This window comes from Pygocentrus nattereri, chromosome 15, assembly GCF_015220715.1.
Source record: "Pygocentrus nattereri isolate fPygNat1 chromosome 15, fPygNat1.pri, whole genome shotgun sequence".
In the NCBI taxonomy this organism is placed as follows: Eukaryota; Metazoa; Chordata; class Actinopteri; order Characiformes; family Serrasalmidae; genus Pygocentrus; species Pygocentrus nattereri.
Genome location: NC_051225.1, coordinates 25,567,317 through 25,585,521, shown reverse-complemented (window position 1 = coordinate 25,585,521; position 18,205 = coordinate 25,567,317). Strand labels below are relative to the sequence as shown.

Here is an 18,205-nt window from a genome sequence, read left to right as displayed (position 1 = left end):
TGTGATGACATGTCACTCGTGTGCTGTGTAGATAGTAGTACATTTCTGGTTCATAGTGCATGCATGTAAAACTATTGTGTTTTTTATGTTGGCATTTCAAAAGTAATAAAGTAGTGAAACATTAAAAAAAGTTTGAACATGCATTTTTTAAAATGAAAAACGAGTGAATTATCCTAATTGAACCATTACCTGTTACAGGTAAAGAACACCATTGCACTAAATATTGGTAGAATAATTAGTAATGGAGTTAGTAATTAAATATTCACACTGCTTGTTAGGATTTTTTTGGTTTCAGACATCTTTTGGGTAATTAAACATGTACCGGGTCAAATTGACCCGGGAACACCATGGCTGTTCCTGACAAATGAACATAACAGGAGGGTTAAGCAACACTGTATGACAGAAAAGGACACGCACTTATGGGCTGTCCTTCAAGAAAGTGGATGTTGTGAAGGACCTCCCCTGGTTTGGCTCGGAGATTGTCCAGCCAGTATTTGATTATGCTCTGACGTTCCTGTGAAGATAAGAATCCAGGCAAAGAAATCATTACTAACAGCATTTTACAGTTTAGATGATATCAGAATATGCAGAAGAAGAATTAAGCAGCAAGCTTGTTTCTCTGTTTTTCATTTTAACACTTGGTGTTCAATCAGGTTTATTACTGTCACATGCACAGAGATGAGTTTGTAGGTTCTTCTTAGCATTGCAAAAATGAAGAGATCTAAAATACACTCAGAAGCAATACTGCAGAATGTGTACAAGATTTATCATTGCAGTACTGTGCACAAGAATCCCTTTTCATTTAATTTCCAGTCAAAACTTCCATTAAGTTCAACTTATTCAGCTTTCAGAAGATATTTCTGAGGAGATTAAATATAAGGGAAACCACATGCGTCCAAACTGGAGCTGAAGAATGTTTTAAAAATATACAGAAAATGGGACTCCCAACTACTGTGGCAGATCTGGAAGCCCACTAACTCTCCCCATTAAATAAACAGTACATAAAGCTGTCATCTTTGAACGACAGGAGAAAATCAAGCTTCACTTTTCACTCAATGTCAACAGATGACTATCCTTCCATTTAGAATAGACAAGCAGTGCTATGGGCCTGAAAGGATGTGTAGCTGTTAAGATGTTACTAAGAAAAGTAAACAGACAAATTAGAAGTAAATCTGCAAATCCCAGAGGCTGCTGGTGTTCTTAGAGCAATGGGCTGACCACCCAAGAGCCCATACCTCAACATAACTTTGTTTATGACTGATTGGATTGTGAAAAGCAGACAATGCAACCAGCTTATAAGACTGAACTTTGGAGGTGTAAAAAATATCTTTGCAGATTTCTTAAAGAAACTGAAAGCAAGTTGCTTCGAAAAGAACGGAAGCTGTAATAAATCTGCGATCATCAGATTTTTGACACAGAAAAAATGTTTATACTTAAATGACCATTCATACAGGTAATTAAATAAATGAAGGGTGGTATCTTGACTGTGAGTACTGCACAGTACTGTATGAACTTATGAGGGTAACAAACTGAAGTGTCGGCTCTCATCAAGGCATTTGCAGTTTAAGGTGTTAAGGCAAATCACTAAATCACCTGTGATGTGAAGAAGCACAGTTCACTCTCAATATTCTCATAAATGTAGTCTTCCTCACAAGAAAAGCTGCGAGATCCACCTCCAAACTCTGGCTTCACTGCTTTCCGCAGGCCCATCTCCTCAGCTCCTCGCAACAGACTGAACAAAACACACGTGTTTACCAGAGTAAAGAAAACATATAAACCCCAATCAAGAACACTCTGATCATAGAGACATATCTAGACTCAAATGGCATATTAAATGGATCACAACAAAGACATAAATCCCATAGAACATGAGCTCTAAGAGCAAAACTTTGTGTAACATTTGGGTGTCTGAAATCAGCCCTGGAGAGTTACAGCTTGAAACTAGCTAAATGTCATTGTGAGTGCTGAACACTAACTGTTCAACTAGTCTGTTCCAATGTGCAGATTCTCTTAGTGACGAACTTCAGCTTGGCTGATGGTCTGTGGAGAATTGGGTCTGAACCTGACAGTAAACATCAATCTACCATCTGTTCAGGCAGCCTCTGCCTTAGGCAGAACACTGAAATAATAATGTAACTGCCACACCTTCTATTATCACTGCACAGGCTCAGCTACGGAGAGCTCCTATCTCCTTGGATTCTAGTGAGTCATACCACAATGAATATGAATAATATACTCAATGTGATTGGTAATATGGCTTTTTGCCTCTCTGAACTTACTTAATACAGAACTATACAGCTTACTCTACTATACACATTGAGTTGCCAGGTTATTAAGTACTGTACATCTACATAGCACCTTTATACATACACTCACTGACTGTTCCATCAGGTATGTCCACCATATAGGTGCACTTTGTTGGTTTACTGACTGTAGACCATCTACTGCATCTGAAACACTCTGCCCAAATAACATCTGGTCAGTGGTGGTCCTATGTTGGTCTCTTTTCAATGACAGATAAAGTACAACTTTGTTGATGATAAAACATACAGCATCAATAGGCCACAGTCAATGACCTTAAACCAATAAAGGGCATCTATACGGTGTTTGTTATAAAATGGCCAATCAGTGTAAGTGTGCTTAATGAACTAATCAGTATATATAGTGCACTAACATCCAAGTTTGTTATCTTTCGTCCTATAATTAAAATGACAATTATAAGAATAATTACCAAAAAACCTGGTACAGTAGATAAGGTGCCAGAGAGAGATGCACTGCCCAGCTAGGTTAGTGAGACAGGCAGACTAGAGAGAGATGCACTGCCCAGCTAGGTTAGCGAGACAGACAGACAAGAGAGAGATGCACTGCCCAGCTAGGTTAGCGAGACAGACAGACTAGAGAGAGATGCACTGCCCAGCTAGGTTAGTGAGACAGACAGACTAGAGAGAGATGCACTGCCCAGCTAGGTTAGCGGGACAGACAGACTAGAGAGAGATGCACTGCCCAGCTAGCTTAGTGAGACCGACATACTAGAGAGAGATGCACTGCCCAGCTAGCTTAGTGAGACCGACAGACTAGAGAGAGATGCACTGCCCAGCTAGGTTAGTGAGACCGACAGACTAGAGAAAGATGCACTGCCCAGCTAGCTTAGTGAGACCGACAGACTAGAGAGAGATGCACTGCCCAGCTAGCTTAGTGAGACCGACAGACTAGAGAAAGATGCACTGCCCAGCTAGCTTAGTGAGACCGACAGACTAGAGAGAGACGCACTGCCCAGCTAGGTTAGTGAGACAGACATACTAGAGAGAGATGCACTGCCCAGGTAGGTTAGTGAGACAGACAGACTAGAGAGAGATGCACTGCCCAGGTAGGTTAGTGAGACAGACAGACTAGAGAGAGATGCACTGCCCAGCTAGGTTAGCGGGACAGACAGACTAGAGAGAGATGCACTGCCCAGCTAGTTTAGTGAGACAGACAGACTAGAGAGAGATGCACTAACCACCTATGTTAATGAGACAGACAAACTAGAGAGAGATGCACTGCCCAGCTAGTTTAGTGAGACCGACAGACTAGAGAGAGATGCACTACCCACCTATGTTAATGAGACAGACAAACTAGAGAGAGATGCACTGCCCAGCTAGGTTAGTGAGACAGACAGACAAGAGAGAGATGCACTGCCCAGATAGGTTAGTGAGACAGACAGACTAGAGAGAGATGCACTGCCCAGCTACGTTAATGAGACAGACAAACTAGAGAGAGATGCACTGCCCAGATAGGTTAGTGAGACAGACAGACTAGAGAGAGATGCACTGCCCAGATAGGTTAGTGAGACAGACAGACTAGAGAGAGATGCACTGCCCAGATAGGTAGGTGAGACAGACAGACTAGGAGAGATGCACTGCCCGCCCCAGCCTTTTCTGGAACATGTTGCAGGTATCACATTTAGAGTAAGGATATATGTATAAAAACAATAAAGTTAATAAAGTTAAAAATCTTGTCATTGTACTATTTTCAACTGAATGCATATCAAAAAGTTTCATGATTTTTAAAAAATTTCTCCTACAGTGCCAACTTTGGAATTTAGTTTAGTACTATATGTATCCATGTTACTTAGTAGATACATGCATAGATAAATAGATACAGCATAATAATCCCAATTATACAAGTTAGTTCCAGCCAAGCAAGCTGATTGGTCGAGAAGTGTTCTAATCGTTCTGATATTTGATCATAACATCACAGGTTTTTCACGAACACTATATCACTCTACTAAGACGCCGTTGCTAAGCTACGAATTTGACAGCTGTAGGAGATGCTCACACAATTTGAATGTTTTTACTTCTTACTACAGAAAATGGATACTTTTACGATCACATTTGACCGACAGCTGATTTGGTCGGACTCTGAAGATGAGACTCCACTAAATTCCCAAACTTTCATCACCACTGAGCAGCTTTCCCGTCAGCAGCTGTGACAGAAGAACCCCTAAACAACCTGGAATCAGCCAGTAATGAACCGAATACCATTCACCAAACATGTAGTCTGATCTTCAGAGTCTCACCAAATCGGATTGAGCCATAAAACTGCTGCAATAAAAAACAAGAAAGCTCAGTAGTGATGGCCGTTTCGGAGTTTAGTGTAAGGAGCTGGAGAACGAACTGTGGGCTATGTAGAGAGTAAGCAGAGTTTGTTACTCTGACGTAGCAACAAGCTGCTCTTTAAGGAACTATAATTAGGCAGAAGGAATTTCTTACATTACACCATATTAAATGACACGTTCACAGCCCAATTTATTAATTTCTTACTTTATTTATTTAACTGTTAAAGCAATAGACACTTGAGGTTGAGTGTTATGGCATATAACATCAGTTACGTTAGGATAACAGTGATGTTATTTCACGATAACACACTCTCGTGTTCTATTGCTTAAGCATAACATAAAAAACACCTGACTTTCATTGAATTCCATTGTGATACCTTTCCTTTTCTTGTTTTAATACTAATCACAGTCATTCCCCAAAAATTCTCCCTCCTCTATCTCCACAGAGCTCCACCACACTGACAGGCTTTTTCCAATGCAGCTTCTAATCACAGCATCTAAAACAACATGCTATGCAGCATTGTTGAGCACTACATGAGTGCAACTAGGTAGATTTCTGACTGGCCAGTACAGTGAGCTGCAGAGCATTACAGCTCAAATGTGAATGTGGTTCATTTGTGTGAGATCACAAACTCACAGCTAGAACAAAACCTAAACGTGAACTCTAAGGTGTACCTTCACACAGCTGAAAAGACTTTCAATGCACTTCCTCTCGGAAGGGAGTGTGCCATTGAGAACCATAAGACATTCGCCCTGTTTAAAAACACACTCAGCTGAAACAAAGCTAAATGCATCTTACTTTTCATACGTTGCAGTAACGAAGAACGCGTACACTCTGGTATGCTTGTGGTGTCGTATTTGGATGATAAGTTCTGGGATGCCAAGGCGTATGTGGTTCAGCAGCCAAAGTAGCGTGTGGTCATCTGTGGTGTCTGTTAGGAGATACAAAAAGAATTCAGGATTGGTATTTATTATGATATCATGTTGTATGGTTGTGTGAACAATCATGGTAACCCTCCTAGGGCCTCTAAAGAATAGAGGTGTTTCTTTTTTTTGTCAAAGGTCTTTTTATTATTTTGAATGAGTTATTACATTAAAGAAATAAATAAAATAAAATAACCCCAAACCCTCCCACTCCCTACTGCACCTATAAATTCTCTTTTAAAAATAAATGCATTTATAAACAAATACAAAATGGTAAAAGGTGGCTGTAACAGTCAAAAAGAGAAAAAAAAAGAAAAAAAAAAGTAGCGGTAATAACAAACAGTGGTAGTACAATCTTATGCATCAATATCCACAGAGTCCATTTGTTCCACATATGTAATGACAGGCTGCCAGATAGCATAAAATTTGGAACTATCCCCTCTTATTGTGCAGCGGATTTTTTCGAGATTCAAGAAAAACATTAAATCCCTAATCCAGTGGTTAAAAGTAGGCGGGTGTGTGTCTTTCCATTTGAGCAATATCAATCGTCTTGCTAACAAGGTTGTGAAAGCTATCACGGTTTTTGTTGGTTTGAGAATAGAGGTGTTTCTAAATATGGTGTTGCGGTAAGGACATGCTGTTTGCGCTGTGTATATTTTAATATAAAACAACACCTAGATTAGACACATTTTTGTCAAGGTGCTATTTGGATAGCTAAATAAAAGCTTGTTTGGCTTTGAAAAAAAATGTGGTCAATGATGCGGTGAAGACATAAATATAGAACAGACATATTTATACAAGCAAATGACATTAATGCTTGGTCAGCAAATGTCCTTTACAATTTTGCCACATGTTGTCAACTTTTTAACAATGGAAAAAGTCTAAATCTGATGTGAACTTGTTGATACAGATTGGAAACTGAATGTAAATGTAATTCACTACGTAACTATGTAATTTACCTAAATAATTAGGTAATTAAGTAAAATGTACAGCAAAATAATAATAACTCTACACTACTAAGGACTTATGTTTTATTATGATACTATATGCATGTGACTAAGGCCCTGTTCTCACTTGCCATCTCAACTGAAATGATTATTAGTGAACAGTGAGATGTACAGCATTTCCAATAGAAAACTAGTTTTATTGCAGATACATGTATAAAATGATGCTGATATTCTATAGGTAGGGGAGAGCAATATGGTGATATTTTATCGTTATCATGATAAATTATGTCACAATAAGCTTTTCTGAGCATACTGTGAATACTTGTCAGCCCTTAAAATAACTAACTACATGTTAACAAACTCAGCATAATTAGGAGTTTGTAAAACACTGAATAAAAATGATTGTAAAGGTAGAATTATTATTATTATTATTATTATTATTATTATTATTATTATTACCATGAAAGTACTTTTAACACTACAGGTTCTATTCTGTTACAACTAATTAAAACGAAATATCGCGATACATATCATGTATCCTAAAAGCACTTGAAGTATTGTGATATGACAATTTTGCCATATCACTTTCCCCTATCTATAGGTTCTCAAAAAAAAATTGTGTAATTTTACAGAAGCTGTAAAAATAAAGATATTTATGATGACAAACACAGCTGTCAATGATTTCACAGTATAAGAGATTATAAGAAAAATAATTGAGAAAGATAGAAAGAAAGATAATTGTAATAAATTGCAATTATTATATAATAAGTGATTCCAATCTACTGAATGGTAGAGTATGTTTTCTTTGAAACCTGAGACGCTCCTTTACTTTTATCCAGAACATTAATTTCTCTATAAAGAGAGAAAGGAATGGACAAGTGAAGAGAGATGGCAGCACCTGCAAAAGTCATGAGGACGTCACAGTTCTCTGTGGGCACTGTCTTCATCCAGGATTTATGGGACATGATGTATCGCCCGGCCTGCAGCAGCCTCTTCCCAAACAGTTTATCTGTGGAGCCAAAGAAAGAGTATAGAGGCAGGCAGAGAGAGAGAGAGAGAGAGAGAGAGAGAGAGAGAGAGCGAGAGAGAATGAGAGAAAGAGAGAGAGAGAGAGAATGAGAGAAAGAGAGAGAGAGAGAGAATGAGAGAGAGAGAATGAGAGAGAGAGAATGAGAGAGAGAGAGAGAGAAAATGAGAGTCTGTCACCTTGCCACGTTGCCATGGATAGACAGACACACTCTAAGACACACACTCCAGCTCTCATCTCTCTTTGCCAAGTTAAAATGTCACTCATGTTTTCCTGCAACATGAGAAGACCAGGCATGACTTTTACAGCATCTGGTTTTTAAGCAAATCAGATGCACTTAAACAAATGTACAAAGTTTCTATTGTGAACAGGTGTGTTTCGTGCATATTGTACCATGTAGTTTTGTACACAGGTAATATATTGCATGCTGTGTGCACCTTATTACTGTCCTGGATTATGATTTCCAATACATGCACTACACTGTTGTCTCTTATGTAGTAATATGTTTGCTCAGCTTCAGAACTTGCTAAAAGCTTTTCATTAAAAGAATTATACACTTTATAGTTGCAAGCTTAACTCTACTCAGCCTGAAGGCCTGGTTACAAGTTGCTCCGGGTGTTACATGGGCCTCAGCCTCCTGCGAGAAGCATCTTGTGAGGGAGAGAGCGATTGTTTGCTTTTGGGGTTGAGAACATTATCTTTACCTCATACACTTGGACATGTTTGCTCTTACGTATTAGAGTTGACAGGACTTGGGTGGGTGGATACACCCGCTATTACAGATTAGCACATAGCAGTAGGAGTGTGAAAGACAACTGTTGCATTCGGCTCAGACTGCAGGCATGAGAAATTAAATAATGAAAAGGGAAATAAATACTAAAGAAATGCTAGGAGAAAAAAGGGCCATAGTTCTCATTCACATAGTATGTGGATTCATTTCACAATGAAAGCTCTCAAGGGGAACAGTAGCTCTTGTTAGTTTGCTTGCTCATTGATTTACCCATAGGTTTCCTGCAAGTAATGTCCAGTGCAGCTTGTGAATTGCTGGCATCAGTGATGTGTTTAGCTTGTAAATTATATTAACCATGTCCAATAGTGGGCATTCCGCAATCGAAATTTCTTCCCTGTAACTCTATTATCAGATTAACAACAACATTGAGTGTGTTTACATGCACTCAATATTAATCGGATTTCTGCAGTTATCTGATTATTCAAACGGTCTCGTAAACAGCATACTCCGATCTTTTAGAGTAAGATTTTAGAGTGGATTTTAGAGTGGATTTTTAGCTCAGTAATCAGATTTCTCAGTGCATGAAAACTTTTACTCCTGTTTGTTTTCGGATTTCTCAGTCTGGGCATGTGCGAAAACAGATGGCGGTAACAGAAATAAGCAAGCAATGTTGCTGCTAGAATACTTCTGGAGCGATGCTGAATCAAACTACATACTTGACAAAATGAAGGATTTAAATGTTCTTCATTGTCTAGATAATGTGTGTTCATAGTTGCAGGTAAAGTGAAGCGAAAAAACAAGCATACATTTTTTTACATTATGTTTACGTCACGTCTTCTTCTGTGAGTTTATTGGCTGGTTACAAAGCAGAAATCTGATTGCTGCCTGACTAATGTGCGCTTCCATTATCTGTAGTTTTCCATTATCTGACTACTCTAGTGCATGTAAACATGTTGATTGGACAAAATCTGATTTTCTTCACTTATCGGATTATTAAATGCATGCAAACGGACTAACTGTTGCTCCGTGTGTAAAACGTTGTAACTATGTTGAGCTTCTAGTGAGCAATAAGGGATGAAAGGGAAGGTGTGAGAATCCTCTGGTGTGAGAAGAATTCATACCTCTCCACAAAGATGGCACGTTCAGATCATATGAAAAGCACAACTGCAGCTATCTTTATCCGTCATTTGTTATACTGACGAAAACACACCAGAATATTTTCATGAAACTGTAGAAGGCAAAGATAATTTAAAATGAAGGTTTTTGGGTATGGCTTGGTGCACTCTGAGGCCCGTGTATGTGTGTGTGTGTTTGTAAAAGCTTGCTGGACCGCAGTAGCTCCATGCTCACTGAGGCATAGGTCCTCAGAGATACTCATTCTGATGCTACCGCTCTGAAAGTGGGCCACATTCCACAAACAATCATCTCTCGCATTTTGGATGACTGTCTAGGCATTGTGGAAAATGATCTGTTACGATTCTATTCCCAAAAGAGCAGGATTTGTTATCTCCAGGCTTTGGAGCTTTATGACTGACACGTTTGACAGTGAGACTGAATCTTCAGAGGTGCCCCACAAAATACCCTAATAACCAAAACAACATAAAAACAATTTGCCCTACTTCACTAGTCAAGGACCATTTCACTTACGAGGTTGGTAGACTTAGCTTATATATCTTCTATAGGAATCCCCTTGGAACTGAAATACAATAAATGGCTCCTGTTTTATATTGTCTTCTGAACCCTTGATGTGACTCACAATCTTTCTGCCTGGAGGCCTGTGTTACGCTCTGGTGAGGACAAAAGGACCATCATTTCTCCACAAGCGCAGACAGGCGATATCATATCATCTCTCCCATAACTCACCATCTAGTATAGACATCCAGTATAAACACCTGTCAAATCAACCATTTGTCACATAGTTTTCTGTTGGTCTGTTTCCTAGGAGGCACTGATGTTATAAATACATTACATTCTATTTATAACTGCTGTGCTGTAGGGACGCTGTATTTTAATGCAAGTGACCACCTAATACAACTTGAGACAAAAGCATTAGAGCTTTTGTCCCACAGATACACTGTGCCACTTAGGTCTAATACATTATAAAGTCCTGCTGAAGACAGGCTAAGGGGCCATTATATAGCTAATGAATCTATAAATGCATACTGATGATGCCATATATGTACTCGGTTTTCAGGAAGTCATGTCTGCCCTAGCTGTACCTTTTCTCCCCTGGTGGACTGTTGAACAACTTTAAATAAATAATAAGGGCTGCGATTGACAATGCATATCACAGTATACACAAGCAATTGGATTGCTCTCTCTGGAATTGACTCTATATATATCTCTAAAAGACATGGCAGACTCTACAGCATACCACAAGGCTTTAGTCACAAGGCTACTTGGTCAATATTTATTATCCTTAAATGCTGCCACTAGTTCAAATACTCAGTTAGCATGGAACTTCCACAGCCAGAGGCAATGAAATACAGACTACAATTTTAAAGGCACAGCAGTAGTGATTTTCCCCTAAAGAGTGAATTATGGAAGATGTGAAGAGGTAGAACTAAAAAACGTTTCTGCATGCATTACTGTAAGATCTACGCAACTGAATCTAATCCATTTTTTCTGTATCACTGAGGTGAGGGTAAGAAGATATTTAGCAATTAAGCTTACTTAATGACAAGTACCAAACACTAAGTACTGAGTTTTCCAGTTTTTCATCTTTTTTTTAGCTTATCACCATATGTTCTGTTCTGGCAGACAAAAACCATTTTAAATAAACAAGAATCAATTTATAATGTACAGTTCTTGAATAACTAGGTAGTTTAGATAACCTTATCTATCTATAAAAGATATACTGTTCTTTTTGGTGTACCACAGGGCTCTATGATTAGTCTGAGCTCTGAAGTCCCAGTAGTTACCAAGCCTTAGTATGTAATAATAAATGCCGGCCATTTTAAGGGGGTATAGTAGCCACCCTCCAAAAGCTAGGCTGCAGTCTAGGTGGGCAACATTTCTAGACCACAACATCATCTAAGGTTGTTCTAATCAGAGGAATCCTTTCAATACAATACTCCAGTTTTCAGGGACACTACTGGAGAATGCTTCAAAAAGTTCTGTCGTCCGTAATTCTTTAACTATTAACTAACTATTTCTTTAGTTGCGTATCTGTTTAAAAGGTTGTGAAATGCCCTGCCTTTATTGAGTTTAACAGTTTTTAGCTTAGAGGACAGCATCCAAGTTGTTTCGCCAGCCACAATATTACATCATTCAAGTCAATGTTTTGCTTGCCAGCTTATCATTCACATCAGCAGCGTTTTCTCCATTCAGTTTTGTGAACTCCTTTCTGATGACATGACAAAGATGCCTTAGCAGACTGTTCCATTTTGCACCGTGCAATACAAATGAGAAACTTTCATAGGACAGTCCTGCTGAGGACCCACCAGTCTCGTCTGCATCCAAGCTGTTGGAACATGTCTTGTAAGACTGGCTTCATTTAATTTTGTGCATCATTATCACTTAAATGTATTGATCTTGGGGCCAACCTGAAAAAAAAATCTAGTTCGCTAAGTTAATTTGTTCTATGTAGCTACCACAAAATGAACTTCACATTTTAACAGCTCCTTAACTGCTAGCAAGCAAAGCATAACCACTACAAATTCTGCCAACTTTTCACACCCTTAAAATAAAAAATTGCTGCCACTTCTGCTTGGAAAAGTGCTTAAATATCAACAAAAACCTTCAACCTCATGCTGGTTGTGTAAAGTCACTGTAGAGACTGTATAAGACAGAGTAAGCTTTGGCTAGTTTTATCACATGTGCAGATGGTACGACACTGTATTACACCAAGCTGTGCATTGGTGAGGGTGTCAGCAAGGGACCAGACGTGAAGTAAATAGTGCACTCCTAGCAAATTCAGCTGTCCTTCAACACTGCATGACCAGCAGCTGTGGTGAACAACAGTATGTGTTGAAGAGGAAGCAAAAAAAGATGCAAGCTCAAAAGGTGCTAAATATTTTTAACATACTATCCACTTCACAGGAAATGTTGCATTGCTATTTTAACTGTTAACCAATCACGAACCATGCAGCACCACTAAATTCATACATTTCATGGCCTGTTTAATTGCACCCAGCTGAACTACTACATGTAGCACTCATGGACTGCCTCGTTTTGCCCATTTGCGCCCCCCATTACTTAAGGGCACCAGAACATGTGTGCTCTGGGACACAGCGAAGCGTTTCCAATGTTAAATGAGGCCATTTCCAGCGGATTTCAATCACAAGACAAATGCAATTGACCTCTGTTGCGCTGTTGAACGGGAGAGAAAAGGTCTTTTGTGTCATGTAGACAAACAACTGAGATGACAGGCAGACATGATGAGCTAATGTTCCAAGAACAGCCAACATTAGCAGACTACACCTACCAGTGGCAGCCACAGTGGCTCAGCTGTCCGGCCCCTTGTAGCTGGAAATGTGTTTCAATGGCAGACTACTGATGGATTCAATATCCACAACAAGAACTTCACACAAAGTATTGTCCTCCAGCAAAAGTGGTGACAAATCTGCCAAAACAGGCCCAGTTGCCCGACTCCTGTTTATCACAATGTGCTTATGAATAATATTTTTCCTGACACAGACATCTAGACATCTATTGAGCCACCAAGAATTCCTCAGAGGCCAATTGACTACTGACTGGCTATTCAAACAAGATTTGTGTAAGTACATGCAGCAACATGTAAAGAAACTGCACTCCGTAGCGCTTAGTATACTCACTCACTATTTATCTGTTCGTCAATCCTTTGCTAAACTGGTGCGCGCAAGTAACTTCCAAAGAAGCACTGATCATTCAACACTGAGTTAATTATGCTGTCCTCATTAAAATGCTCTTCCTAGACCCTGAAATAGGATGTTCTCTGAGATGCAGTTCCTAGTTATCTAACAGGCTGAACAGAGTATTGTGAGAGAGCACTCAAATTATGAATGAGCAAGTGAGTCTGAACCTATGAACACCAGCTTGATTCTCTGAATTCCACGGAAGTGCTTAAAAAACTCTGCATTTTAAAAGATGATTCTGCATGAAAAATAATCAGAAACAGATTCCAGATACAAAGTGAGCACAAAGTGACACATTTAAATGCTTTGTTTTCTCTCACACAACAGTAGAAAAAGATAGGTGACTCCAATACAGATCACTCAAACAGCCCAAAGCTGCCTTTCTGCCATATTTTGACACATTCAATTATTATTATATATAACATATGGGAATACTATTTTTATAATCTAATAAACCATTTTCACCATCATTAATTATACAGTGACATTACGTTTCCTACAGCTTTATTTGCAAAATGTTGTGGTTTTGAATAGTTCATTGCATACACCATACAACTGAAGAAACATAATAAATGAAACCAGTTGATGTTTCTCAGGAAACAACAGATGTGCATTTGAAACACACCTCCCTCCTCCAACCATGGGGGTTGGTTTTTCTGCTACAGTGTAATGTGCCCTAGCAATACAGATGGCTAGAAACTGAGGCAAGGAATAATGTACTAAATTATTTACATTGGGAAAATAACTGACCTCACTGACGCCTGTGTTTTAACATAGTAAGTAAATCTGTTCCATTGTCTTCTCATTCAGCTCAATCTAAATGGTGTCAAATGACAAGAGCTGCTGTAATTGTGCTTCATATGTGACCTTGAGTGTAGCACCAGGACAGACAAGGATAGAAACCATGTTTCAGCACAGTTTTCCCAAACGCTTGAAATACATCTGCTCTTTTTACTATTACTATTATTATTCTACAGAGCCAGACATTTAAAATGCACATGTGCTTTGCTTAGTAAAAAAGCTCAAAAACAGCTTCATCCTTATCTTCATAATTATGTTTATGAGTCCACTGTTTAAGTGATGGGTACAGACCTTTTTTTTTTTTTTTTTTGCTCTTGCTCTCTTTATTTCCTGGAATGTTTGCCAACATAAAGACTGGCTGTGAAAAAAACCATTTGGCAGACAATTAACCATGCTTTTTTTCAGGTCCCAAAAATTGGTCCAAGTCAACCATGGGTGGATTCAAATCCAGAGAATTTAACAGTTCAAATAAATATCCTGTCACTACAGAACAAAATGTGTGCATTCCTTCAAAACGAGTCTGTACAGGACGACAGAGGTGTGGTGCATTATAACTGATCTACCTGATCAAACACACCACCACTGAAGTTCACTTTGCAGAGCAAACATAACAGGAGGGTTTACCATGGAGGGCATACTTGTCCAGGCACACAAGACGTCCACACACTTACAAAAATGGTCCTTCAAGGCCTCTTTAGTAAAGAAATTGGTTCTATATAGAACCAAGAACCCTTTGCATAATCAAAGGGTTCTCTGCATCACGAAAGAGTTCTTCACATTTATGGAGAATGTGGTGTAGATGGTTCTATATAGTTCTACTCTTACAATGTCAAGCTTATTACAATAGAACAACCCTTTTTTGGTGCTATATAGAACCATCTGCAACACATTCTCCATCAATGTAAAGATCCCTTTCGCAATGCAAAGAACCCTTTAATCCTGGTTCTAAAGAGAAACATTATTACACCCTTGAAGAAACATTTTTTTCAGAGTGTAGTCTTGAACTAAACTGCATTGTCACTGGGCAATGGACAATTCCTCCTGCATCTAGTATTGGTGAATACAGATTCTGATTCAACTGATTCATTCTTTACAAAAACAGAGTGCTTTACACTATCTAGAACACTGTGTTACAATTCCAAACAAAACCAGCAGGTGCCGAATGCAATGAAAGAACACACGGTCAACATTAATGGAGTGAGAAATAATCTGTGGCCGCATGTTGCAAAATTGAACTGTATATGGAAGACAAATGCTCTCAAATACACAAGAAACAAAGTATAATCTAATTGAATGCAAACTAATTTAATCACAGGACACCACCCACATCCATCTCCACATTCAGAATCACTGCATTATGCAAAGAATGGGAAATTATGTGTATAAAATGGAAGCCACAGCAGTTATTTTACAATGCAGAGCCACAAAATAATATCCACGACTCCAGTGTGTAGGTGAGGAAAAGCGATGTGGGTGGAGAAAAAACATTGGAACAGCCAGTTTATCACAATGTATTAGATGTATTATCCTTCTGAACACTCACTCTGAACTGTATGTTGCGTGATTGAAAGTCAATTTTTGAATGAATAATTACTGCTTTATGTATTAGATGAATAAAAATGTCAACAAAGTACAAACTAAACACTGTGTCGGTGGCTCCTGAGGCAAGGGTGGAATGACAGCCTCGTCCTAACCACAGGAATGAAGTTGCACAATAACTTCCTTTAATGGACACCTAAAATTTTGTCAATAATACGTGACGGGACATGCAGTACACACATTCTCTTCAATGTTAAATACATGTGGATACTAACACCACCAATACTATTTGTACTGTAAAGTGTGGCATACAACTTGGTTCATTTGGGTTAGTTTTCAGACAGACAAAACCAGTTTTCAGTGGAAAGATTCTATCTGAGAACACAAAGGGCCACTTACATGGACAAAACTCCCAAAAGGCGTGACTATGAGGTCTTGTCTTTTCAGAGCATTGGCCGCACTTTAGGACATGGTTCTCAGGGGTTTCCCAGTGCTTCTCCATCCTGCTAAGAAAACTCATATTGTGACAGACTTACCAGTGCCTTGTTGACAGGCCATGCCCAAAACAGAGTCAAGCTTAAACCCAAACGCTAACCTGCTGCAGGCCAGAGCGGACCATACCTGCACCCGTCAGGTGATTATACAGCACAGTGACATCATAGTGATGACATCACGCGCTCTTGCAGCCGGAGTTGTGATCCAGTGAGTCAAGTGTCCTTTCCACTACAGATGTCTTGGCTTAGCTGACTGCATCACGCTGCGCCGCATTGGAACAAGGGTGAGGGTGCAGGATGATGCGAGCGGAAAACAACACCAAAAACGGCCCAAACGAGGCGTTACAAAGCCCTTAAACGCTGACCACTGACTAAGCAGACAAACACACCAACATTACACCTCAGACAGAAAATGGCCAGCCTGCACACAGGCACTTAACGTCTTAAAAAAGCAGACCAAACCGCGCCATCACAAGCTGGCTAATTCCCAACGAGCCACATCAAGGAAACGAACACTAGCCTGCATGTGGCTAAAACACTGCACCCCTCAAAAAACATCCAGCGCCACCAAACAAGCTGCCCCAGGAAACTTAACCCGTCTCAAAAAGGCCAGCAAACGGTTTAATCGAGCACGAAACGTAACGCTGGACAGCGACTGGCTCTCTCTGCCGTTTTAATGGCGAATTTCAAGTAATGTTGACAAAAACCGTCTGTGACCTTCCAGGCCTGAGATACATACGACAATTCATTCTCGTGCCGCTGTGATGGTCATGTTTTCGGCTGGCCGTGTTGGACCGACCAGACAAAAGGAGGTTGAGTGTGGTGAACAGCGACTCATTATGCTCTCCCCTCACATCCACATGCTCCTCGGGCCCCTCGTCTTTCCCAGGTTTTTGCGGTCTGAATGGCAGAAAAAAACTCACTCAGAACGCCAGAAGCCGCAGGCTGGCAGGAGGCGCTGGGTTCTCCGTCTCCGGCTCCCTGCGGTCGGCCTCGGTGTCTGGAGCCTTCGGCATCGCCGCTGCTGCTGGTGGACGCTGCTGCCGAGTCGGGCATGCTGCTTCGCGGAGGGACCGGGGACGGGGTCGAGGGGTAGGGAGGGGGGCTGGTGCTGTTTCCCGGGGAAAAACGGGAATGAAGAGTGCTCTGCTAACTCCCAGAAGCGTCCAGCGCGGATCGGATGTGGGGCTAAGTGGAGGGGAGCGCAGACGGCAGGCGGCTGCCGGGCATCGCGTATGCGCGCGGCGGGATAAGAGCAGGTTGCGCGCGTTTGGAGGAGAGGGAGGCTTTACTATGGAGGAGGGACAAAGAGGAGGAGGAGGAGGACACTCTGTGTCTTTCTATTTCTCTCTCATTCTTCTTTCTAACCAACGGTCTCTCTGATTTGTTCTTCCTTTATTTTTCCTTTCTTCTCTCTCTTTTTTTGTTTCCTTCCCTTCTCTTCAGATCTCATCTCTAACCCTTCCTGTTTTGTTTTTTTTTTAGTTCTACCTTCTCTTCCATCTCTGTCTTTCTCTTTCTTAATTGAACTACTAATGGTATGCATGGTTTTGAGAAAAATGAGGGGGAGTCTTTTATCCATTCACCTGTGATGCAGGTGATTTATTGTTCAATCCGTTTGCGTTCTTCAGCACTCAAGGAAAGAGGAAAATACATCAAGTTTTTGTTTTTGCTTTAAATAATGTATGCAGATATAAATGTATATATAATGTTGCCAGTTGGTTTTGTTCCAGCTTCAGCACTGAAGCTTATACATAATAGACACCTTCACTATCCTATATTACTCAATAACTGTCTCAATATGAAGAGGCGGACTCTGGTCATATAGGGCATTAACTTATAAGGAATAGTGTATCAGTATTACTGGAGTATTATTGGACAGGAATGTCAAAGATACCACATAATAAAGCCATTTTGCACTAAAGTTTTATGACACTGTCATACCTGAATCCATCTTATCTTCTCCACTCAGTACAGTGTCTGTACAACAAATTACCTTTTGTTGTCACTCAGCACATTTCATCCAAAGAGCACATAACCAGCAGTTCTTGAATGATTATTGAGTGCAGTGTGTTGAAACTTTTACTTTACATTTACTTTAGTTGAGGTATGTTTGCAGCCTCAGTGCAGTGCAGGTGCAGGGCCCACAATGGTGCAAGTAATGAGGCTCAGTCTGTCCAAGAGGATGAAGTGCTATATGATTTATTCATCAGCGCAAAAAATATCCTCCAAGCAGAATATTTTTTGCATGATTCAAAGATAAAGATAACTTATCATTCTGAACAGCTGGACAAAACATCTAGATCAGTTA

General features: G+C 39.9%; 1 protein-coding gene across 1 annotated transcript in view; it reads right to left on the bottom strand.

Annotated features, from left to right (window-relative positions):
- Positions 1 to 17,183, bottom strand: part of ano8b (anoctamin 8b) — a 36,371-nt gene extending 19,188 nt beyond the window's left edge. The window contains 5 exon segments of the mRNA XM_017712102.2: positions 418 to 514; positions 1,594 to 1,732; positions 5,397 to 5,529; positions 7,367 to 7,477; positions 16,818 to 17,183. Of these exon segments, the coding sequence (XP_017567591.2) occupies positions 418 to 514; positions 1,594 to 1,732; positions 5,397 to 5,529; positions 7,367 to 7,477; positions 16,818 to 16,950 (613 nt within the window). The 5' untranslated portion in view covers positions 16,951 to 17,183.
- Between the last annotated feature and the right edge of the window lie 1,022 nt (positions 17,184 to 18,205).